The sequence below is a fragment of the Procambarus clarkii genome, chromosome 23 (genome assembly GCF_040958095.1).
Source record: "Procambarus clarkii isolate CNS0578487 chromosome 23, FALCON_Pclarkii_2.0, whole genome shotgun sequence".
In the NCBI taxonomy this organism is placed as follows: domain Eukaryota; kingdom Metazoa; phylum Arthropoda; class Malacostraca; order Decapoda; family Cambaridae; genus Procambarus; species Procambarus clarkii.
This window is the reverse complement of record NC_091172.1, coordinates 9918331-9943183: the sequence shown is the minus strand read 5'-3', so window position 1 is coordinate 9943183 and position 24853 is coordinate 9918331. Positions and strand designations below refer to the sequence as shown.

At 43.7% G+C, this 24853-nt stretch overlaps 2 protein-coding genes across 5 annotated transcripts; both read left to right on the top strand.

Moving 5' to 3' along the window:
• Positions 1-560: 560 nt before the first annotated feature.
• LOC123764061 (uncharacterized) lies at positions 561-23605 on the top strand. Of its 4 annotated transcripts, none has more exons than XM_045751555.2 (2): positions 561-689; positions 19753-23605. In XM_045751555.2, exon 2 carries the CDS (start codon positions 19756-19758, stop codon positions 21580-21582), a length of 1827 nt encoding a protein of 608 aa, XP_045607511.1. In that variant the 5' UTR covers positions 561-689; positions 19753-19755; the 3' UTR covers positions 21583-23605. The 4 variants fall into 4 exon arrangements, with proteins under 4 accessions (XP_045607511.1, XP_069185973.1, XP_045607512.1 ...); XM_069329872.1 differs by lacking the exon at positions 561-689 and adding an exon at positions 757-821; XM_045751556.2 differs by lacking the exon at positions 561-689 and adding an exon at positions 1277-1551.
• On the top strand, positions 21630-23605 carry LOC123764062 (zinc finger protein 25-like). Its single transcript, XM_045751557.2, has one exon. The coding sequence runs from the start codon at positions 21630-21632 to the stop codon at positions 23283-23285; it is 1656 nt and encodes a 551-aa protein (XP_045607513.1). The 3' UTR covers positions 23286-23605.
• Positions 23606-24853: the final 1248 nt, after the last annotated feature.

Here is a 24853-nt window from a genome sequence, read left to right as displayed (position 1 = left end):
ACACTCATGGGAGAAGGAACCATCTCTCCCTGACAACAAACAGTATTGTTTGAACATAGCAAGACATGGGTTGACATTTAGGTGGTAAGAGAGGTTACATGGAGTTTATTAGGTAGTACTTAGTTTTTCTCTATACTGTAGATTATAACTTGCTTAACTAAATGAATTGTGGGGTTCAGTCCCTGAGCCCATTATGTTCCTCTGTAACCCTTTCCACTACTGCCCCCAAGATGGGTATGGGTACTATGGGGTGCATAATAAATGAACTAAACTAACTATACTGGTGGTGATTATATTTTTTATATTTATATTTATCTGCCCGAAACGCTTTGCGTAACAGGGGCTTTAGGCATTGTATGTACTAGCTCTATCTATAAATCCATCAACTTTTGTATATGTATGTACCTTACCTGAATAAAAAATTATTTATTATTTATTATTATTTATTTATTATTATTATTATTATTATTTATTATTATTATTTATTATTATTATTATTATTATTATTATTATTATTATTATTATTATTATTATTTATTTATTTATTTATTATTCGGAAGGAGACATTGGACGAAGTAGAGGTAGGCTCGTACTCCCTTCTCTACTCAGCTGTTCCTCCGCTCATTGTTTACAAGCTTTGTAATTTGATCTTAAGTTCAAGATTTGCAGCTTGAAGCCATGACACACAGGTGAGTCTGGTTTGGAGTGAAGCAAGAGTTCCTTCACATGCGAGGTGAGTGTGACTGGGAGTGAGCCGGGCGTTGCCTCACACTCCAGGTGAGTGTGACTGGGAGTGAGACTGGCGTTGCCTCACACTCCAGGTGAGTGTGACTGGGAGTGAGGCTGGCGTTGCCTCACACTCAAGGGCTGATGTTTATCTAACGGAATACACATTCATTGGAGGATTTTCAATGAATTTTGCCAGGAAACCAGCATATGTCCCCCAACACTGGTGGTCCACCTCAGGCTTATGCCCCCCCCCCCCCCCGATACTGGTGGTCCTCCTCAGGCTTATGTCCCCCCCCCCAATACTGGTGGTCCACCTCAGGCTTATGTCCCCCCCCCCAATACTGGTGGTCCACCTCAGGCTTATGTCCCCCCCCCCAATACTGGTGGTCCACCTCAGGCTTATGTCCCCCCCCCCCAATACTGGTGGTCCACCTCAGGCTTATGTCTTCCCCTCCCCAATACTCGTGGTTCACCTCAGGCTAATGTCCCCCCAATTCTAAACTCTGGTGGTCTATCCCAGGCTAATGTTCTCCTAACAGCAAATCCTCAAGGAGACATCGTAACGACTTGAGGTGCGCACAGCGTCTCCTAAAAACATTCAAGAATCCTCTGAGGGTTTTAAGAAACCACTGTTACATGGCACACATTTGGATCATGACCGTCACCTGGTCTTGGAGGAGGATCCAGAGGGAGTTTTCCAGGACAGTAAGCATCACAGTAAGGCAAACAGATTAGAGGTGCAATGCCGTCATCATACAGAGGTAAACAGAGACCATCCCAGCCCCACGCAGCCTGAGTATCAACATCCACAACTCGACCAAGGTAGGACAAGTTCTCCTGTGCAGGCGATGAGTCATAGTAACGTGGCTAAAGTATGTTGACCAGACCACACACTAGAAGGTGAAGGGACGACAACGTTTCGGTCCGTCGTCGGTTTTGGTCCACAATTGACTTGAGAATGGTCCAGGACGGACCGAAACGTCGTCGTCCCTTCACCTTCTAGTGTGTGGTCTGGTCAACAAGTTCTCCTGGTTTTCAAACTTTCCTTAGTGCCTTTGATGATGAAGATAGGAGTGTTTTTGGAAATATCAGGGCACAAAGTATCCTTTTTAATGCCATTCCCAAGATATTTAAGATCAAAGTGCACAATATGTGACCTAATAAACATATTAGGTGGCAGTGGACTACAAACACAGCGAGGAACTAGAGCTTTCAGACGTTACTGACATCTGTGGATACAAAGTCAAATGCTACCAACCATTAGGGGACCAATTAGTGAAATATGTAGCCCAACATGTAGACATTAGGACAGACGACATCAAGGCACAACTTCAGGCAGATGACATTACAATCGTCGGAGTAAAAAAATTTATGCGTAAAACAAACGGAGAACTGAGTGATACAGACACTGCCCTGCTTGCTTTTCTAGACTACTTTCCCCCTGATTGGGTTTGGATTAACGGCTTCCTCCGTAAACTAGAGGTGTACGTACCACTCAGTGCTTCAGATGTAAAGGTTTTAACCATATTTCGAAAGGTTGCACCAAAGACATTAAATGTGGGAAATGCTCTGGTTTCCATTACACACAAGACTGTGTGTCAGATAAACTCACCTGCTCGAACTGTGTTGTCAATCATAACATTACATTCAAACAATGTCCTTCATACATAGCAAAAACTAAGGTTTCCCCTACCAACAACCTAACTCAGTCCATCATCAACTGCTACCTCACACTCAACCACAACCTTTGCTTGTACCTGAAATGTCTGTATCTGACAATCCTGCACCCCAAGAGTCCAATCCTCTCCCACATAATGTACAACTTAGTCTCGATCTTGTTGAAACTCTTGTTACTTGCATTGAAAATGTACTAGAAAAGCTGCTGGTCAGACTTCTAACTAAATTTTTTACACAAGTAAATTAATTAATTCATCCCTGAGGCTGATCCAACAGTCACCCCATTGACATCTACAGACAATGACATGTGCCCTAACACAGCTATCATTGCTGGAAACATGTTGTTTGAACTGATGCTGGAAAACCTCCTAAATGACTTTGTAGTATGCCTAACCTAAGTCACTCCCCAGGCTAACTTGCCACAAACTCCAACCACCAGCATCAAGAGTAAGATACCCCCAGCTGTACAAACCTCCCAATGACCTAGCACTTTGACTGAAAAAACACATAAACCACACACTCCTGAGACACATCCTCCATCCACTCCCAGATATTCAACATGGTGTACTACTGGCACGTCAAAGAAGACCGATGTAATCGCATCCCAGACGTAAAAATCCAAAATACGACAACGTAACAACCTATCTTCAACCAACCTACCCCAATCTAATGTAACCTTATACACATTAACCTTATGTTACTTTATGTATTCTAACTTACTCTACCATAATCTACCCTAACCTATCTGAATTGCGACTAACTCCCAAACATACTTCGACACTCAATCTCAGTCTCTTGACTAAACCATATATTTTTTATAAAACAGCAACACTTTGATACCACCATTAACACAACTCCTTATCTTTGCCATCCTGAGTACATTTCCACTCAAATGCATATTTTCTCATTATCCTCACACAAATAGAAGCCATCGATAACTGCCAATCTCTGCCAAATTATGAACATTGATGCGCCACTGTGAGTGGTGCATCTTTCAACATCACTTTTGCAGTCATTTGGAAGAAAAACCTTCATACAAACTGCATGTATCACGAAGTAGTAGTAGTCCTCCCAACACTGGAGGTCCACCCCAGGCTAATGTGCCCCAACACTGGTGGTCCACCCCAGGCTAATGTACCCCCCAACACTGGTGGTCCACCCCAGGTTAATGTACCCCCCAACACTGGTGGTCCACCCCAGGTTAATGTGACCCCAACACTGGTGGTCCACCCCAGGCTAATGTACCCCCCAACACTGGTGGTCCACCCCAGGTTAATGTACCCCCCAACACTGGTGGTCCACCCCAGGTTAATGTGACCCCAACACTGGTGGTCCACCCCAGGTTAATGTGACCCCAACACTGGTGGTCCACCCCAGGCTAATGTGCCCCCCAACACTAGTGGTCCACCCCAGGCTAATGTGCCCCCAACACTGGTGGTCCACCCCAGGCTAATGTTCCCCCAACACTGGTGGTCCATCTCAAGCTAATGTGACCCCAACACTGGTGGTCCATCTCATGCTAATGTACCTGACAGGGCGCCTGACAACTGAGTGGACAGCGCTTCGGATTCGTAATCCTGAGGTTCCGGGTTCGATCCCCGGTGGAGGAGGAGACAAATGGACAAAATGTTTCTTTCACCCTGATGCCCCTGTTACCTAGCAGTAAATAGGTACCTGGGAGTTAGATAGCTGTTACGGGCTGCTTTCTGGGGATGGAGGCCTGGTCGAGGACCGGGCCGCAGGGACACTAAACCCCGAAATCATCTCAAGATAACCTCAAGAAGATACTCCCAACACTGGTGGTCTACCCCAGGTTAATGTACCCCCAACACTGGTGGTCCACCCCAGGTTAATGTACCCCAAACACTGGTGGTCCATCTCAAACTAATGTGACCCCAACACTGGTGGTCCATCTCAAACTAATGTGACCCCCAACACTGGTGGTCCATCTCAAACTAATGTGACCCCCAACACTGGTGGGCCATCTCAGGCTAATATGACCCCAACACTGGTGGTCCACCCCAGGCTAATGTACAACCAACACCGGTGGTCCATCTCAGGCTAATGTACCCCCAACAATGGTGGTCCACCCCAGGTTAATGTACCCCCAACACTGGTGGTCCACCCCAGGTTAATGTACCCCCAACACTGGTGGTCCACCCCAGGTTAATGTACCCCCAACACTGGTGGTCCACCCCAGGTTAATGTACCCCCAACACTGGTGGTCCACCCCAGGTTAATGTACCCCCAACACTGGTGGTCCACTCCAGGTTAATGTACCCCCAACACTGGTGGTCCACTCCAGGTTAATGTACCCCCAACACTGGTGGTCCACTCCAGGTTAATGTATCCCCAACACTGGTGGTCCACCCCAGGTTAATGTGCCCTCAACACTGGTGGTCCACCCCAGGTTAATGTACCCCCAACACTGGTGGTCCACCCCAGGTTAATGTGCCCTCAACACTGGTGGTCCACCCCAGGTTAATGTGCCCTCAACACTGGTGGTCCACCCCAGGTTAATATACCCCCAACACTGGTGGTCCACCCCAGGTTAATGTGCCCCCAACACTGGTGGTCCACCCCAGGTTAATATACCCCCAACACTGGTGGTCCACCCCAGGTTAATGTACCCCCAACACTGGTGGTCCACCCCAGGTTAATGTGCCCCAACACTGGTGGTCCACCTCAGGTTAATGTGCCCCCAAAACTAGTGGTCCACCCCAGGCTAATGTGCCCCCAACAAGGTGGCCCACCTCAGGCTAATGTACCCACAGTACTGGTGGTCCACCTCAGGCTAATGTCCACACAACACTGGTGGTCCACCCCAGGCTAATGTCATCCCAACACCGGCGGTGAAAATGTTCCGAGTCATAATGGAATCTGACCTGTCAGTCAGTCATTTTAATCAAAGTGTAGGATTCCAAAAATGTGCAACCGTGTTGGAACAGAAGTGTCCGAAGAAAATTGTTGAAAACATCTTGATAAGTTGATAAACATTAATTATACATGTCTCGAGAATTAGTAAAATACTGTACAGTATAATCTATATGTAGAGCCTCTACCAGAAAAATATTTTTAGTAAAACAAAGATATACAGTGGTACTGTACCTCAGTTTTCGTAGTTAATCCGTTCCTAAAGACGTTACGAGAACCAAAAATTACGAAAACCTAAACAAATTTTCCCATACGAATTAATGTAAATTGAATTAATTCGTTTCACACCCCCAAAAGTATTAACTTAAAAATACATTTTATACAGAATACAGTGGAACCTGGATTGACGAATTTAATTCGTTCCGGCACTTAGCTCGTTATGTGAAACGCTCGTCTTTCAAAACAAATTTCCCCATTTAAAATAATGGAAATTAAATTAATCCGTTTTACCACCAAAAAATATCAATATGATATTCGATGTTTTAAATAAAGGAGCAGCCTACCTTACATACACTGAACAAACCTTTATGACTTTTTCTTTCTTCAAATTTGTTCAATTTTTTTTAATTTTTTGTATAGCAAAAGGTTTGTTTGGTGTTTGTCAGGTAGGCTGCTCCATGTTAAAAAAAAAAAAACGAAAACAAAACAGTTGAAACAATTTGAAAAACAGACAAATGCCATATAGGTTCGTTCAGTGTTTGTCGGGTAGGCTGCTCCATTATGACAGTCTGTTTCAATTGTGTTCCATTTGCTTTGTATTTTTAATTTATTTCTCAATAATGGAGCAGCCTACCCGACAAACACCGAACGAACCTTTTTGACATTTGTTCTTGTTTTTTTTTTTTAAATTTCATTTCTTTTTTCTACAAAAAAGTCGATGCTTTGCAACATCACAGCAGTCACCCCTTTACATCCCAGCATCATTAGCATCTTTAACCCTTAAACTGCACTATACATATATAGATGATTTCAGTAACAAAACAGAAACCGCGCAATACATTAATAGCTGTTTTCGTGTCTAGCGCTATAATTTAAATGCCCCGCGTGGGGTAAGGGTAGTCATTGGCGAGCCGCACCCGACCATAAACAAACGCCACCTGGGAAAAAAATCCCACGTAGGCCGCCATTGTGTAGAGGCCTCGGTTACCCGGCGGACACCATGTCGAGCGCATCAAGTTCCAATGACCGACCCCGCTCAACGAGGCATTCCTCGCGACCTCTGACCGAAGACGAAATTAATAAGAATTTGTTCCTGATGAATCTGATATTGACAACTCGGACTTTGATCATGACTACACACAACCCACAGAGGTGGATACGACCGACGATGAGTGTGAACATTGTTACGGTGCCCTCTCCTATTTCTTTCGTTTGCCGGCTTAAAGAGTCATATCAGCTCTCCCTACTGATTCTCTGAGGTTCAGGGAGTCTAATGATATATGTGGCGACCAGACCGGCTGCCATTTAATGGAAGGAGGTTATATTATAAGTTGTAAATAAAGGAAAATTGGCGCCCTGTTATAAAATGAAACAGTATCCCCTACGGCAGATATGACCTTTTGGAAGGGAGACAAGCCGATCGCGGATTGGCCGACGTAGGTCGCGGGCGACAAATCAGGGCCCGCCATGACGTCACCGAGTGCCCCGGGCGGCGCCAACGTCAGAGTTGTTCTGACCGTGGAAGCGACAGGACGCGCCTCGGTCTGCTCTCAAGAATTGGAGGCTCTGCAAGCCTTGTTCAGTGGATTGAGCTGGCCATCGCCGCCATCATAGTTATTGGAGACCCTGCGCTTCTGGGAAGCCAAAGAGGAACCAAGTTCAGTGAGCAGAGAAGTGCCCAAACTTGGAAAATAGTCGGCGACGACGCTGGGCGGCGCCGCTGGCTGGACGTTGAGGTCTGGAAGGTGGGCGAGCAAGCTAGCTGTGACTGGGGTCACATCCACTGAGAATCTTGGAAGGACGACACCGTGCCTAGGATAAGGAGCGACGCCCTGTGGGAGAGGCGAGTGTGGGGAAAAATAGTGATTAGCTCAGCGCCCATCGATGAACCAGGATTGGGGCAGCTGAATCTCAGGGATTGGAACGGCGACGACGCGAAGGCTTCACGACACCTGAGGACCTGTGGAACGCCCTGGATCGTCGAGGATCGACCCAAGGAAGCGTGGGAACCTCACACCATCGAGGGACAGGCGTCGTGAGCCAGGAGTGTAAGGTAGATCATTTTTCCCTCCCATTACCCCTTGTATGAGTAGGCTAGTTAGGCCACAATATTTACTCGTGTATGTGGCAGCAAGACTTTATTACTTTAATAGTAGAGTAGGCTGCAAGGCAGCTTGTGTCCAGGACTGTCAGAGAGGACAGTGTGTATGGATGGCAGGACAGTGAAGAAGAGGTGCCGACGTGGTGAAGAGGCCCTCCTGTGAGAGTGTGAGACTCCTGTCTTCCTGCCCAGTTGAAGGAGAGTTGGAGGTCGTGGAAGAAGAGGCTGACGATCTCCAGACTCATTATCCATATTCCATATTCATGTATTACTTGTGATTGTGTGTGTGTGTTCATGTAATTTGCGTCAGTAAATCCACACATTTTATTACTGTGTTTGAGTGTGCCTCCATTTGTGATATTTCTCTATGAGCATACATTTCTGGCTACAAACGATATATGATACACCCACTGAACTGCATTGCTGGGGTGCAGATATAATAACCCAGCTGGCGACCTTGCTAAGAGGAAGATAGAGAAGACAGGCGGGAAAGGAGTTCCTGCAACCTTTTTTTTGTCTGGCAGGCAAGACTCAGGGAGGTTATGGTTATAGGTAAGCCTGAGTCTTCCTTCACTCCCCCACGGGTCTAGGCCGGAACTGTTAACAGCAGTTTCCCCGTGGTTGACTGAAGGGCTTCCAGGGTGAATCAGTGGCACCCCTTTGTGGTGGAAGCAAAGACCTGCGGAGGTGGGCATTGTTGGTCCTATCTTGTGTGACCAAGGAGACTCCGGCGAATCCCGGGAGTCGGAGGGGCTGAGTATTTGGGCCTTTGAGCCCCTAGCAGTTAAGTGTTAGCAGAGCCCCGGACCGCCCACCCCCACGTGACAACATGCTGGCTCCACCAGGGCTAGGCCTAGCATCTCGCCCATGCCTCCTCGCCCTCACTCGATTCCACTTCGTGCCAGACCACACAGTTCATGTGCTACCTTGCAGGATATTGATGTTTTGGTCGACGAGTCTGAGGAAAGTGAATCATTTTTCGGTTTTAGTGACTTAGAATCGGAAAATAGTTTTGGTGCTTGTGCCAATGGAGTATGTGGTGTTGCCAAGCGACATTTTGTCACGTCAGCAGCATCTGGCCCAGCCATGCGGCACCGCATGGGACCACATGGGGACACTGATGAACAAAGACCCTCAACATCAAGTAATTTTCCGTGACCGTCCCTGCCTGCCCCTACTGTTCCTAGACCTGCTTCAGCTCCTGGTCCACGGTTTCCTCACCGTGGTGCCGCTATTGGCTCTCGAAAGACACCAGGTGTTTTTGTATCGAGTGATGAGACAGATTTTGTTCCACAAATTCCTGTTTTGATAATTCAGATGTTGGGATTACAGACCTTTTCCCTGATAAAGGTGCAGATATGTGTGAAATGGACTATTTTACCGCATATTTTGATGAGCCCCTCATGGAATATATTGTTCAGGAAATGAACAAATATGCGGCTGACCTCATTGATGAGGAGTTATTTGATTTTTCACGTTTACAGCGATGGAAAGATACGACAGTGGGTGAAATGTATGTGTTTTTTGGCACTGTGTATGTTGATGAAACATTGTGTCAAACACGTACTTGACCATTATTGGAGCAGAGACCATACTGTTCCAACACCAATGTTCGGCAAATATATGTCTCGAGACTGATTTGCAATAATCCTCAGGTGTCTTCATTTTGCAAATGATGAAGACCAGAATGATGATGATAGACTTTGGAAGGTAAGGCAGGTCCTGAATAAACTTATTGGAAAGTACAGGGATTTCTACGTACCAGCTCGGAAGCTGGCGATTAACAAATCCCTTGTGCTTTTCAAAGGACGTCTTGCCTTCTAGCAGTATATTCCCTCCAAACGCCACCGATTTGGATTGAAATTCTTTGTACTGTGTGACTGTGAAACAGGAATTGTGTTACACATGATAATGTATACGGGTACAAATGTAGACATTCCTGCTAATTGCCAACATGGCTTCTTGGGTAGTGTTGTGAAGTCACTGCTTGCACCATATCTGAACAAGGGCCACATATTGTACACATAAGTATTATACCAGTCCCTTGCTAACCAGGTTCTTGCTTGATAATAGAACTGGAGTGTGTAGCACAGAGAAGGCAAAACGAAGGGAAATGCCAGGGTTTCACACTGCTATGCAGGTTGGTGATTATGAGTTAAGGAAAACAGGTGCAATGCTTTCAGTGCGGTGGAAAGAGAGGCGTGAAGTGAACATGTTGACCACCATTCACAATGGTACAATGTTGGACAGTGGCAAGGTGAACAGAACAACAAAACAAATAATCTATAAGCCAGATTGTGTCTTGGACTATAACATCAACATGCATTTGGTGGATAAATGTGATATGATGGTGGGGGCAGTAGAGTGTGTACAGAAAACAGTGAAGTGGACCTTCTTGGTGCACTTCAGCCCGGGCAAGAACAATTTTCTTGGCAAAGGCATCCTTGAATTTTGCATTTGCATCCTTGAATTTTTGCATTTGCAAAATGAAGACACCTGAGGATTATTGCAAATCAGTCTCGAGACATATATTTGCCGAACATTGGTGTTGGAACAGTATGGTCTTTGCTCCAATAATGGTCAAGTACGTGTTTGACACAATGTTTCATCAACATACAGTGCCAGGGCTTTGTTCAGCATTGTTCTATCAATGCTGAACAGTTGCAATATGTATCTTGTCAAAAAAGATGGTAAACAAAATTTCCGTGCGTTCAGTTTTACTGTAGTAATACAATTACTAGAGAAGTTTGGCAAAGTAATTCCTGGCATACAGAGGCCCATTCTGAACCTGGTATTGTACCATGCTCTAACACACAGGCTCGCTTTCAAGGATGCCTTTGTCACACATAATCTCAGGTATTTACCACCAACTACAAAGCGTGCTGTTGGCCAGTGTGAGTGCATTGTATGCAAGACAACAACCAAGAGGCAACAGAAACGAAAAATGGTGATGACTTGGTGCATAGCGTGTCAGGTCCCTCTGTGCTATGTCAAATGTTTTGACAAGTATCACAGTCTTGATGAGTTCTAAATGTTCAAGACTGGTGTAAAAACATGTAAATACAGAATAAGTGGGTGTAAATTTTGAAAATAAATCATAAGAAATAGTATATTTTATTGAAAATAAGACATTTTTGTGTAAATTCTTGTGACACTAATATGTGAATATAATATACATTGATAACAGTTCTATGATAATAAATCGTCAAGTGAGAACATATTGAACCACACCAGTGAAAAAAATGGGTGTAAAATATGCCATAGATACTGTAAATAATACAGTACCGCGAAAATAAATTCGTGGCAACTCGGGCTCCTCCATCGTGCCTGACTCGGCCCGGGCGCACAGCGCTCCAACGAAGATGAGGCAGGGTTTTAACATAAAAAGATCATTTATTTGCATCGTCGGTGGCGTCCAAGAATGTGCGAGAAGCAGTGCGACCCCACCATGTGGTGGTGTCGTTATTCAAACGAGCGCTCACCAAAAAAGACGAATTGTCAGTGATCAGGGCGCTTGTTACCCAAATTGCTCGCCAATTGAGGCGCTCGTCACTCGAGGTTCTACTGTACTACTCATATTTTTAATACACAAAACAATCGGGTATAAATTTAAACCAGAAATAAAATAAGTGAGCATTTAACTGCACTTTACTGACAGGATGATGAGGAGGGAGGGAGGAGTGGTGTTGGTGTGTGGGGAGGGTGAGGAGGTGGTGGTGAGAGGTTCCAGATAATTTGGGCACCATACAGCTGCTGCATATTCCAATTTTTGTCTCACAAAAGTCATGAACAGTTCTTTAGTATTTCACCATCCATATACAGTACATGTAATTAAAAGCAAGTCTGAAGTTGGAAAGCGATGCATGCGCTCCTCTCACAATGTTCTTTGTGTTCCTCTGGCGACAGCTTACTATCCAATACCACCTCTAGGTCTCGTTCTTTATTAGAGTTCTATAACTCCTTTTCACATAATTTATAAGATGTGTGTGTGTTGTCTATTTTCTCCAATTCCACATTCCATAACATGGCATTTATTCACATTAAATTCCATTTGCCACTTGATACTCCAGGCACTTAGTTTATCTATATCAATTTGAAGGGGATTACAATTGTCTGCGACTCCTATCTTCCCCCAGTATCTGGGCATCATTCACATACATGTTCATATAATTCTGTATTCCTTCTGGTAGATCGTTTATGTAGATAATGAACATTACTGGTGCAAAAACTGAACCCTGTGGTACTCTGCTAGTAACCCTCTTTCAGTCAGATACATTGTCTCTGATTATTCCCCCCTCATCTGTCTGTGAGACAGAAAATTTTTCATCCATGTCAGAAGTCTCCCTGTCACCCCTCCAGCATGTTCCAGTTTCCAGAACAGCCTCTTGTGTGGGACTATCAAAAGCCTTTTTTTAGGCCCAGATAGACACAGTCAATCCAACCATGTCTTTCCTGTAGTATCTCTGTGCCTCTATCATAAAAGGTAAGTAGATTTGTTACACAGGACCTTCCTGTTTGAAAACCATACTGTCTGTCAGTTGTTATGTCATTACTCTCTAGATGTTCAACTCATTTGGCTTTAACTATTTTTTATAATGTTTTGACTACCACGCTTGTCATTGACACGGGTCTATAATTTAGAGGTTCCTCTTGACTACCATTTTTTTTTTTAAATTTGTACTATGTTTGCCTTTCTGTGGAGAGTCCCTTCGGCTTCCTGGAGCTATACCAGGCTGATCTGTATATATTAGACCATGGCAACAGACAATCGATTGAGTTCTATGGTTACTGGGGACCACGGACAAGAACCTGGCCCCCTCAGAGAGGCACAAGGAGCAATGGCCTATTGATACCGCCATGTAGTTGGAAGCAGTGTGTATCTGCCATCTACCAGGTCAGGCACCCAGAAAGGTAGGAATCCCAAAGCAAACTACAGCTGGTTAAAAATTGCAAACCAAAAGCCGAATGAGCAAACAGAACTCCCCCAAACAAAAAATAAGCAAACAAGCATGACGTCACCACGGCCACCGTGCCGCTGTATGTCAGCTCTTTCCCCCTCCCTGGGAGGGGGAAGGAGGGGGGCCCCAGAAATCCTGTGCCGGCTACCTAACCCCAGTTCTGAGGCTGTTGTGTTGGGTGGAGGTCGATCGACTCTGGCTACAATCCTTGAGCAGTGCTGTGCCTTGTAGTGTTGTGCTGCTGTGTGGTGGTGTGCGAGCCAGTCGTAATTCCTAAAGAACTGGGACTGCATGCCCCTAGGGTCACCTTCCCTAGGTGCCCTGTAAGTACAGCTCTTGCAGTTTGGGGTTACCTTCCACGAACTGTTTGGGAACTGCCTCCGCAGGATTCTTTTGCTTCTTGGTGATTGCCCGCCCTTGGGGTCAACTGGGTTTTTTCCTACTACGTACTGTTTGGCCTTGGGTAGGAGGTAGTTGTTACGACTTGTACGCACAGCTCGTTGCCCTATAGGGGTAAGTAATGGCTTGGTCTAGGGTATTCACAAAATCCCCTGTCTCTTAATGTTCAACCAGAGTGCCTCATCAGTATGTCACATACATAGTAATGATTATACAAATAAAACATGCATATAAAATTATTTGTATAATACCGTATAAAAATGTATATCTATCAACTAAATTTATCCTTCAGGTATAACAGTAATCAGATGGCCTACTACGTGTTATAATATAGTAAGATATACTCTCCAGATAATTGTAACTACTAAGACAAAATACAGAATATAAAACAGACAGACAAACTTATCAGACCCAGTTGACTCGATGGCCGGCTCTCGGCTACTGAGCTCTCACCGTCACTACCCATAATTCTCTCTCCCTCCGCCTTCATGAAGGGGGCAATAGGTTGGTTACCAAAAAGTTGTTCAATGTCAACCAATATTTTTTGACTAGTTGAATATGAAAAGGGCTGCAATTGTCCCAAGTTTCAGTACTTCATCTTAAATAGAAAGGGAGATTTTTTGTTTTTGTTTTTTCAACATTTTTTACACATTTTCAAATCTAAATGAATAAATACACATTTCAGATATAATTATTCTGTGACACTTTTCTGACACATTAGCATATAATAAAGGATCTGTAGATAGATAATTTCCAAAACATCTTTAGTTTTCCTAATACAAATTTTTCAAAGTTCCCCCCAAAAATTATGCAAATATGGCATGTTTATTGCTATTATAAAATTAATAAATGAACTTAGAGAAAAAAGCTATCTCCAACATTTAGAGACATGCACTCTACATATACTGTGTAAGTTTCATGTAAATTTAATAAAAGATGAAAAAGTTATTTGAACGTTTGTTAATTACAAAAAAAAAAACAGCAAATAATAAAGTCTAAGGCTCTAAAATCTGCGGCTGAGGTTGACATCAACCAATTTTCTCCCAAATTGGCACCCTTACAGATAGGCTTAAGTGCAGTCAGGTATATAAGTTTCATGCAAATCGTCCGATAAAAAAACAAAAAATTTGTTTTGAAAAAAAAAAATTCAACTTTTTTTTTTAACTTAAATTTTTTTCCAATTAAACTAATTATAATATTTGTTTAATATGTGCTATTGTGATAGCAAAGAGTCATAGATATGATTTTAGTTGACACTTTTGGAATAATTTTGACACCTACTTCAATATTTTTTTCTCCCTTCCTATTTATGCTACGATGCTGAAACTTGGACCAGATGAAACACTTTTCATATACAACTTGCCAAAAAAGTTTGATTGAAATCGAACGAGTTTTCATTTATTGCATTTTTGGGGCAAATTGGAACCTATTGCTCCTGTTCATCCAGGATGATGGATGGTAATGAAGGACTTTTTAATATTTATAATAATTGAGACAAACAATCGTTCTAAAATGTATAAGAATGCAAACTATAATATAATGGTCACATGCAAATAATATACGTTACAATGCCACATGCTTAATTACAGAAAATTAACAATAATATGAATAGTAAAAGGTGACATCTGGAACTCCCATAACTGAAACAGGTCCAGCATTCTAATCTCGAAACTAACGGGTATTAAACATGTGACTAGAGCAACCTGCTCCTCTCAAATGTGTTGCCAAGACATTTGATACATTATAAATATATGTATATATATACATGCCTTCATGCAAGAACAAAACATAATTAATGTGAGTATTCCTTAAATAGGAAAACGTAACAGTAGCATCGTTGCTGGCAGGGGTACAAGGTACTGTGCAGCTGTCTCATAATACGCATAGCGGGCAGTTCTATTCCTCCTGGAGACGTTGTGCTTTTGTGGGGTGTTTCTTTTCTTTTCTTTTGCCTGGTGGGGGTCTGCCTGGTGTAGCTTTGGGACCACTTGTATTATTTGAGTGGCCCTAAGCTAAGTCCCTGTGATTGCACACATTGCAGGGGTTCAGCATTTTGTTTGTTAGGTAGTTTTGGGATAACCGGTTAACAGTACCTTGCCTGGGCTTCCCTTAGCAATCAGCCTAAGGGCCCTGGAAACCCCCATTGGGGCTCATTGGTCCAATGGATGCATCCTCTGAGTCCCATCTCGCTTCGTGTGATTTTGAAGGTTGCTTTGTCTTGTCTCAGGGTGACACTCACTGTTTTTGCCTCTGCCATGCTGCCTGTTGGGTCAATGACATCTTTGATCCGGAGTTCTGCGAGTGGTGTTCCTTGCTTATACTCCAGTTCACCCAGTCCACTGCTATTGACATTCGGGTGCAGGCAGCGTCAGCATTGCATACGAAGTTTAGGTTGCTGCAGCCTAACCTGCTTTAGATTACGCACTAGGTTGGTTGCCTTTCCGGATACCCTGAGGCTGCCCCACTTTGGTTATAGGGACCCGGACTTGGAGGGGCTTTAGTTGCCTCAACTTTGGTTTTGTACACGCCCCCCTGATCCTTCCTTTATTGTTGTTTATCCTGCTCCTCCCCCCCCCCCCCCTCCTGCTCCCGGCTCCCAAACGTCTGAGGGTTTCGGAGTCGGGCAGGGCTTTCTTGGTGTTGAGACTAGGGCGGCTTCAGGGACTGCACCTTCTAGATCGGCGGCAGAGGCATTTGAGCCTGTTCCTCCTGCTGGGGCTTCCGGGTCGTGCCAGAGGACCCCCTTCTTTCTTGCTTTTCCGGTGGACTCTGCCTTTTCTCCAGAGGCAGGTGGTTTGGAGGACAGCTTTGCCCTGGGTCCTGACATGGAGAATTCCCTGGCTGGGGATGAGTTGACTTGGAGGGCTTGGGCCCCGTTTGACCCTGCTTAGGTGTTGGTACCCTCGGTGCGGCGCTTATTGTTACAGGGGAAGGGGTTTTCCTATTTCTCCTTCCCGTATGAGTTTGATGTGAGTTCGCCTCCTCCCCGGGTTCGGTTCTGGGTTTCCTTAGGTTCCTCAGTTCCCTCTTTCCGGAGGTTTTGGCTTCCTGCCTAGGGAGGTGCGAGAGGCTATTGCAGCTTACCTTCTGCGAGACCTAGATTACGCCTCAATAATGGATCCTTTTGAGTTTGACTCCTCTTTTCCTTACTGGGTGTGTTACGAGGTGCCAGAGTCTTCCTGGCTGGCAGACTGCCCTTTCTTTTTGTTGGGGGCGTGACATGCATTCTGTTGGACTCGCACGCTTGAGTGGCGGGAGTTGACTATGGTCGTTCAGGTTTACCTGGGGGGGGGGGGTGAGTTGTAGCACCTCAATGCGTGGTTGTTCGCCCCTGTGCTTCCTCACGATGTTGCCCAGGTGAGGTGAACCTTCACGTGAAGGTTCCCTCCTTTTCGGCATGGCTGAGGATTTGCGCGCCCGTGGGCATTTGGCTTCGTTCTTGCGCTTCTTTTCCCTGCTGGAGCTGTCTTCGGACTGGCTCGAGGAAGATGTGGAGGAGCTGGGTTTTGAGCCAGCATCCGGTATGCTTGCCTTGGTGACTTGGGCGTTGGCTGCCTTGTTGAAGCTGTTTGCGCCAATTCTGAAGGAAGCGGTGTCTCTGTTCTTTGCTTCTCACCTCGCATGCTGACAGACAGTGCTTGTTCACACTTTGGAATCTGCTTGGGCCCTGGCTTTTAGATTTCCATCCCTTTTTTTGTCCATATTTGTTTGCAGAGTTTGCGATGGTGCATTTTCTGCAGGCAGCTTCGTCTAGTTGCCAGCCTATGTTGGACTTGTTGGTCGTCTGGGGAGACCGTGGGGATCCTGCCCGGAAGGGTCATGCCAGGGCTCGAGTTCCTTTGGTCGTCGTAAGACAGTAATGCCAGATTCGGGGCTGGCCTCTCCTGCGGAGCTATCGGCATCTGGTCAGCGCAGTGATTGCTCTGAGCAACCGTCAGGTTCTCGTAAGGTCTCGGCCCTTTTGGAGTTCACCCCGTTGACGGGATGATGGGGGCGGAGGCACGTGCTGTTTGCTCTTGCCTGGTCCCACGATTCGTGGGCATTTCAGGTCGTTTCCTCCAGGCTGTGATGGTGTTGGGTGGCTCCTCCTCCTTCGGGTTTGGGGCTGGCGGGGTAGGTCTCTTTCCCTGTGCTCTGTTGGGTCATTCTGGAGTGGGTATGCTTGGGCGTGGTTGAAACGATGGCGTCCCTCAGGTGTGTTTCCCACTTGTTTCAAGTTCCGAAACAGAACTGTGCGGATCTGATGTCCATTCTGGACTTGTCTTATCTGAACTTGTCCCATCTGACCCCCTGGAACCCCTCCTTTCAGATGACCACACTGTCCCAGGTCCAGCTGCATTTGGAGCCAGGCACTTGGATGGTGTCCCTCGACCTCCTGGACACATATTGGCCGTCCCGATTTATCTGGGGTTCAGGGACTGGCTCAGTTTTTTCATGGGGGTGACATGCTTACTGCTTTCGTTGTCTTCCATTCAGCTTGAATCTGGCGCCTCGCATTTTTACACGCCTCACCCGGGTTGCGATGATCTGTTTGCGTCTGTTAGGGGGTTTGGGTTCTGGCTCACCTCGATGACTGAATGGTTTGCGTGTCTGTTCGTCAGGGATTTGGTTCTTTCCCAGCTCGCCGAGTTTGGGTTCTTGGTGAACTGGAGGAAGTTATATTTAGTTACCTCTCAGGTTCAGACTTGGCTGGGTCTTGTGTGGGACTCGTGTGGGGTTTGGCTCTCGTGGTAGTTCATATCAAGAGGGTGTCCAACGCCCTGTCCCATTTCATTCCCCTGTCCACAGAATGGACGGTTGACAACGACTTATTCCTTTGGCTCTGCCGGAGGTTCGGGCGCCCGGAGCTTGACCTCTTCGCGTCTGTCTGGTCGAGTCGTCTTCCGATATATGTAGCACCCTTCCCCGACTGTGAGGCCGTCGTGGTTGATGTCTTTCGGCTGAACTGGTTGAGGTGGGGTTACCTGTACCTCTTCCCAGTTCGGTTGTTGCTCCAGGTCCTAGCTCGCTTGAAGATTTATCAGGGGAGAGTAGTGCTGTTGGCCCCTTGGTTGCCAGCCCAGTCTTTGTTTCAGGTGCTGCTTGCTCGGTGTCTGAACCTGAGGGTCTTTCTGTGGCTCTGCATCTTTCAACTGATGTGTCCGGTCCAGTACATGGCTGGTTTTATCTTCTCCTCCACTCTTCATGTCTGGTCATTTTGACACAGGTTTATCACCACTTGTATGGAGATCAGGTGGCTTCGTTGATGGTGTCCCACCTGCGAGTTTCATTTTGGCAGCAGTATGAAGTTTCCTGGCGGTCCTTTCAGCACTTTTTGTCTTCATTGGTTGTCTTCAATTTCTAATCAGGTTGTTTTGTTGTCTCTTGGTTGTTTCAGGACCATCATCTTATACCAAATACTGTAGCCTCGTATCGTGCGGTGCTGATGGAGCCGCTATAGCTTGCATTTGGGGTGGATGTCATTTCTGCTCCATTCTGCAAGCTTTCTAGTGCGTTGTTTCATCTCCGACCTGCTCATACGCCGCTTGAGCCGTACTGGTCGTTGGACCGGGTGCTCTCTTTTCTCTCTCCTCCTCGGCTTGTAGTGGCCCCTTCGGTTCAAGACTGTTTTTCTAAAGCTCTTTTCTCGTTGGCATTGGCCTCTGGGAAGTCTGGTCGGTTGGTTGGGCCGGGGGTGCATCATATGTTGTGTCCGATTGCGGCTCTTCGCCGTTACCTGCGTCCCACAGCCTCGGTGGTCAGGGATGCGCTTCGAGTTGACTCGGTTTCCCTTCTTCCCTGTTCTAGGGTTTGCATCTCCAAGGTCGTCTGCAGCGTTATTTGTTCCAGCAAGACTGTGGTCTATTCTCGTGCCCACGACGTTCATAAGTTTGCTGCGTTGGCTGCCGTCTTTGGTAATATGTCCTGGGCTGACATTCGGGCACAGGATTTTTGGAGATCAAACAGGGTCCTGGCTGCTTGCTACCTAGTCAATGTTCCTGACCCAAGTCGGGCATGTGTCGCATTGGGTCGGTGGTTGCAGCCAGTTGTCTTGACTTCGAGTTGAGGAGCAACTGGCGACTGCCTCCCAGGTAAATCCCTCTTGTTTTTATCTTTAGTTAAGTGGCTCTGGGGAGCCGAAGGGACTCCCCCAGAAAACCACTGTTAAATGTAATGAAACGTCATTTTTTGGGGTCAGCGGTTTTTAACATCCAGCCTCTAAACTGGAGGTAGAGCCAGAGTGAGGGGTCTGAAGCTCCCCCCTTTCCCCTCCCGGGGAGGGGGGAGCTGTGCAGACAGCGGCACGGTGACGATTTTGACGTTATGCTCGTTTACTCGGTTTTAGTTTGGGAAGTTCTGCTTAACAGTTCAGCTTTCAGTAGCAATTTTCTTAACCAGATAGGGTTGTTTTGGAGCGCCTACTTTTCTGGGTGCCTGACCCAATCGATGGCAAACCTAGAATGCTTCCAACCACATGGGGGTTTCTATAGGCCATTGCTCCTCATGCCTCTCTGAGGGGGGGCCAGGTTCTGGTTCTTGGTCCCCGGTAGGCAGAACTCCATTCGCTTTGACTGATGCCACGGTCTAATACATTTATATCGGCCCAAATAGCTCCAGGGAGCCTCCGGGTCTCACCCAGAAAATGGCGTTTCATTACATTTAACTTTTTTAAATTGAAGTACAATACTTCTGGGTAATACAGTACAGTATGGGTAAATTATTATTAACTACAATTTAGTGCTGGAGTGCTTTTTGCAGTTGCTGTAAATAAATTTAAATTTTACAACTACCTGTAATGTACTTGCTTTTTTTCAGAATATGAAAATGGAACCAGCCATTTGCTACATCTGCCATGATAAACGCCGAATTGCAGACACTGATACATCAGAGACAAGGATTGGCAACAATCCTGATGCAGAAACTCTCAAAGAAATTTTGCTTAGGGCTCTTACCTTAGGCTATGTAGAAGATAGTGCCAATGAACACAATCAGTCAAAATTCAGCAGTGGAGTATGCATCGTTTCTTTAAGTTCTCGATATGATGGTGGACTTGAGGCTGCAAGTGAAAAAGTTTTATGTGATAGTGTCATTATATGTAGAAGGTGTGAGTCACTTTTGAGAGATTTTGAATATCATGAAAGAACTTCAGCCAAAATAGCTGAGAAAATTAGAAGATTTTTAACAAGACAGGAAATAAGTGATAAAGAGGAACTAAACAAAACTCCAAAGGTTGAACAAACTGCTTTTAGGACATCAGTTGTAAACAATTTAGATGAGAGACAGGGTATACTGGCAGCCTTCAGAGCCTTAAGAAACTCTGGTGTGACAGGAGTACAGAAAAAGGTAAGGAAACCAAAGAAAGATATTGTTCCTACCTTAGTAACAAATGAAGGTGAAGAGGATGAAGTTGCTCAAAATATAGAGAAGGCTTTTGCAAAAGAAATAATAAATGAGAAAAAGAGATTGCAAAATATGGCATCATCCAGGTCTAGCAAGAGAATTCAAAGACGACGAGAAGATGGTTTAGTTATTAAATGGGGAGAGGCTGTGCCCGAAATGGAAAATACTTCTTTCGAACCAAACCTAGAAGCTGATGATATTTTTGAAGACTATGGTGAAAAGTGGTCAAAACATGAATCACAACCACGGAAAAAGAGAGGTAGAAAACCGGGTCGGCATCAAATGTTAAGGTTTGCCAAACGTGTTGACAATGATTTAAGTCATCAGTCACAGGATCGATCGGGTTTGAAATATCAGTGTCCATTTTGCCACAGGTATTATATTCCCTCCAACTCTCGAATACATAACTGTACATCATACAAAAACCAGCTGAGGTGTCCTCTCTGTAATATATTCTTCACTTCGTATGTTAGACTTGAAAAGCATCTTGAAGTGATACACTTGAAACAGAAACAGCTTGAATGCCCAGAGGAAAATTGTTTGTTTGTGTGTGTTTCAGAACCTGCTTTTGTGTTACATAAGCATTTTCATTTTCTTGCGGCCCATGAAATTGACAGTAATGACGAAGTGGCATATGTAGGTGGTAGCATGACTGAATCAGACACAGAACACCCTAAGGTTGCAGATGCACACGACCAGAAAGCTGGTGAAGTCACAATAATGGATGATATTCAGGGTATTGTTACATCCCCTGATATTGCTGACCAAGTATCATTTTTGCTTGATGAAAAAAGTTTTCTCACTAATGGTCAACCAATTAACATAACTACTGATCAGAAAGGTACGAGAGACATAAATCAGAAAAGCACATTGCAGGCTGAGAGCAGCATAAAAGAAGAAGGAAGAACAAAAAAACGTGAAATGAAAATATTTCAACAAGAAACTACCCCAGTCAAGTCAGAATCAGCATATAAGCTAGTAAAGAAAGAGTTTCTGTGCCCTTTTTGTGATATGAAGTTTGAATACCAAAAAACTTTTCAGGACCATGTAATAGAAATCCATAAATTACTTGTTAAAGGAAGAGCCGATGCAGGTATTGGCGGAAGCAAGAAGGAAAGTGCAAGAGAATCGGCAATTAATAAAGTATGCAAAGTTAATGAAAATCTAAAAAAAAACTTCAACATAACACCAGAGGATCTGACATACACAGTAGAAAGGCTCAAGGAAAAATTAAGCAAGTCTTAGATACATGTGATTCAGTCGAGAAATCAGACGGTTATATATATAAAAACATGAATAACTCGGTGTGTTTATGGGATGTAATGCATTTTGAACATGAGGAAGCAAATAACGAGAGCAGTGAGGTAGAAGAGAATGGGGACTTACTGAAGAGGAGTAAACGAAATACAAAAAGACTTTACAAATGCATGAAATGCTCTAAGGTATTTCCTTCTAAGTCTCATTTAAAAGAACATGAAATCAGTCATTCTGATAGGCAACCATACAGGTGCATTGTCTGTGATAAAGGTTTTAAAAGAAAGAATGCTTTAAGCAAACACATGCGTGTCTTTCACCCAGATGGCCCAGACACTGTTCGTTGTTCTTGTGGTAGGGTATATGCTTCTCAAGAATTGATGGAAAAACACCAAGCATGTAGTGGAAGTCACAGACTGTTAGTGTGTCCAGAGTGCGGAGCATTATACAAAACTGATGCAAGTCTTAAAAGTCACATGATACTTCATAAAGAAAGTGAAGGCAATGGCCTCAATTCTTCTTGGCCATTTACATGCCATGCTTGTGGTAAAAAATTTAGTAGCCAAGCATCCCTGAACAACCACACTGCAAACTCCCATAGTACCTATAATTTTCAGTGCCAACAGTGCGATAAAATATGCAAAACTAAGAAGTTACTTTCTCAGCATTGTTTAAGAAAGCATAAAATTGGTAGCATTGAGTTTCCTTGCCCAGTGTGTAATAAAGTATTCTGTATATCAAAAGATCTAGGGCGTCACATGCAGTCTCATAACCCAGAAGGCATACATGAATGCTCTGTTTGCCATTCAAAGTTTAAAACTTACTCCACATTACAGTCTCACGTAAAAATACACTCAAAAGGTAAACCTTATGATTGTGTTTTATGTCTTCTTCCTTGCGATACAATTGAAAACTTGAAAGAACACATTTTTTCACATCACAATATTGAAATAGCTGGTAATGATTTTTCACAGCATTGGAATCGTAAATGTCTTATATGTGGTCAGATTTTCCTTCGTCGATCTGGTCTTGTATTACATATGAAGTCACACTTCAATTATGATAATACTGAGCTTGTATTTGTTGAAAACTGCAGTGATAACACAATTAGTGTCAATACTGATATGAAAAATGAACTATGCCAAGCACCTCATAAAGTATTTACAGGGTTAACTCAATTTAAGAATCATAATATATCGGAAGAAGATAGTTCTTTAATGGCAGCGCAAGTCAAAGAAAAGGAAATAGAGAATGCTAAAAGTAAAAATAAGGTACAAGCAAGACAAAGAAAGCAGAAGATGTGGGAGGAGAGAGCGACTTCTCACAGTAGTGCATTAATGGAATATTTTGCAAATGGTGACAAGAATATAATGAAAAACCTTGTGGAAACTAAAAACGTAAGTGTTGTTGGTGATGTGTGTGTACCTGAACATGGTACTATCACTAGGGAACAGACTGCAAATGCTGATCCTACCAATGATTCTCTTGCTGTTGAATATGAAACTTCTAGCGTGAATACAATTCCTGATATTGTGAAAGCTTCTACCTCAAATGAAGAAGAAACTAAGTATATTTGTGGAGAATGTGCATTTGTGTTCACAGATGTAAATGATCTCAAAACTCATTTATTGACATGTTACCAACAAGATACTAATGATGAATATGTTGTTGTATTTGAAGTTGATAAGCCATAAAAAATTCAGTTATAAAATTTCTTTTATACTATTTCCAAGACAATAAAACTCTTCCTTTTCTTATTTTCTTTTGTAAAAATCTTTGTGTAATGCACGAACAAGAAAAACACATAATTGCATGGACATATTATATTGCATACTAATTACAGCATGGTATTGTATTGTAAACATTACAATTTAATGTAATATATTATCACTTCCAAGTATTATTGTGGAAATGCAAGTGCCAGACTATATTATGGAAGCTACATGGTCAGATATATCTTGTAGTATTCCTTACAGTATTCTCTTTTGAATATCCTGCATAAAATACAACACTATTTTGAATTTAATTACTTTATCCTTTAATACATAATAATGCAAAAACTGTTTATAAGAGGAATGGTGACATTTCATTTACATAATAGTAATAATAATGATAATTTTATTTTTAAATATCCATAGGAATATGTTAGTGATTTAATTATTGGGGACATAAATTGTATATTATATAAAGCTACTGTACTAATACACAAAGCATTGCAAGTACAGTATAACTTAAAATTATTTACAAGCAGTGGTGCACTGCTGCCAGAGCTCGCCGGAGCGGTGATCCGGCACTTCTGCAAGTGGATGATGGAATGGGGGGAAAAGGGAGATGACGGCTTGTGGGTGATGGTTGAGCGTGGCAGAAAAATATTAGTACAGTATTACATCACTTAAGTTAATAATGTAGTGATTTTTTTGTTAAAAGATTCAATAATATTTAAATAATTATATACTGTATTTAAAAAGTAAACAGGCTGAATTGTACTGGTAGGAATCTGGAAACATAATATACGACGCACATATATTCATTATGGGGAACTTAGACATTTCTTTAAGGAATTTGACTGGAAAGACTTGCTGTTAGGACATGAAGTAAATGAGATGTATGTCAAGTTTTGTGAAATATATGATAAAGGCATCACAAAATTTATACCAAAGCAGAGATGCAGAACTAGGAAACAGAATTGGTTCAACAGAAATTGCGAGAGGGCCAGAGACCAAAAGACACAAAAATGGAATCAATATAGGAAGAGGCCAAAACCCCAAACAAACCAGCGATACAAAGATGTGAGAAACAACTACACGGCAGTGAGAAGAGAGGCAGAAAGAAATTTTGAAAAAGGGATAACGCACAAATGTAAAGCAGAACCAGGCCTATTCTGTAAATTCATAAACACAACATTGCAGGTAAAGAATAATATTCAGAGGTTGAAAATGGGAAACAGATTCACAGAAAATGAAAAGGAAATGTGTGAAACAGTAAATGAAAAGTTCCAAAGTGTGTTTGTACAAAATGAAATCTTCAGGGAACCAGACACACTAAGAATTCCATAGAACAACATACAACACATAGAGGTGTCTAGAGACGAAGTGGAAAAAATGCTCAAGGAGCTAAGTAAGAACAAAGCAGTTGGTCCAGATAGAGTATCACTATGGGTTCTGAGAGCACCTGAGCTCAGCATTCCACTTCAACTGATTTTTCGGGCATAGCTATGTACAGAAGTTGTAGCTGACGTGTGGAAAAAGGCTAACATAGTTCC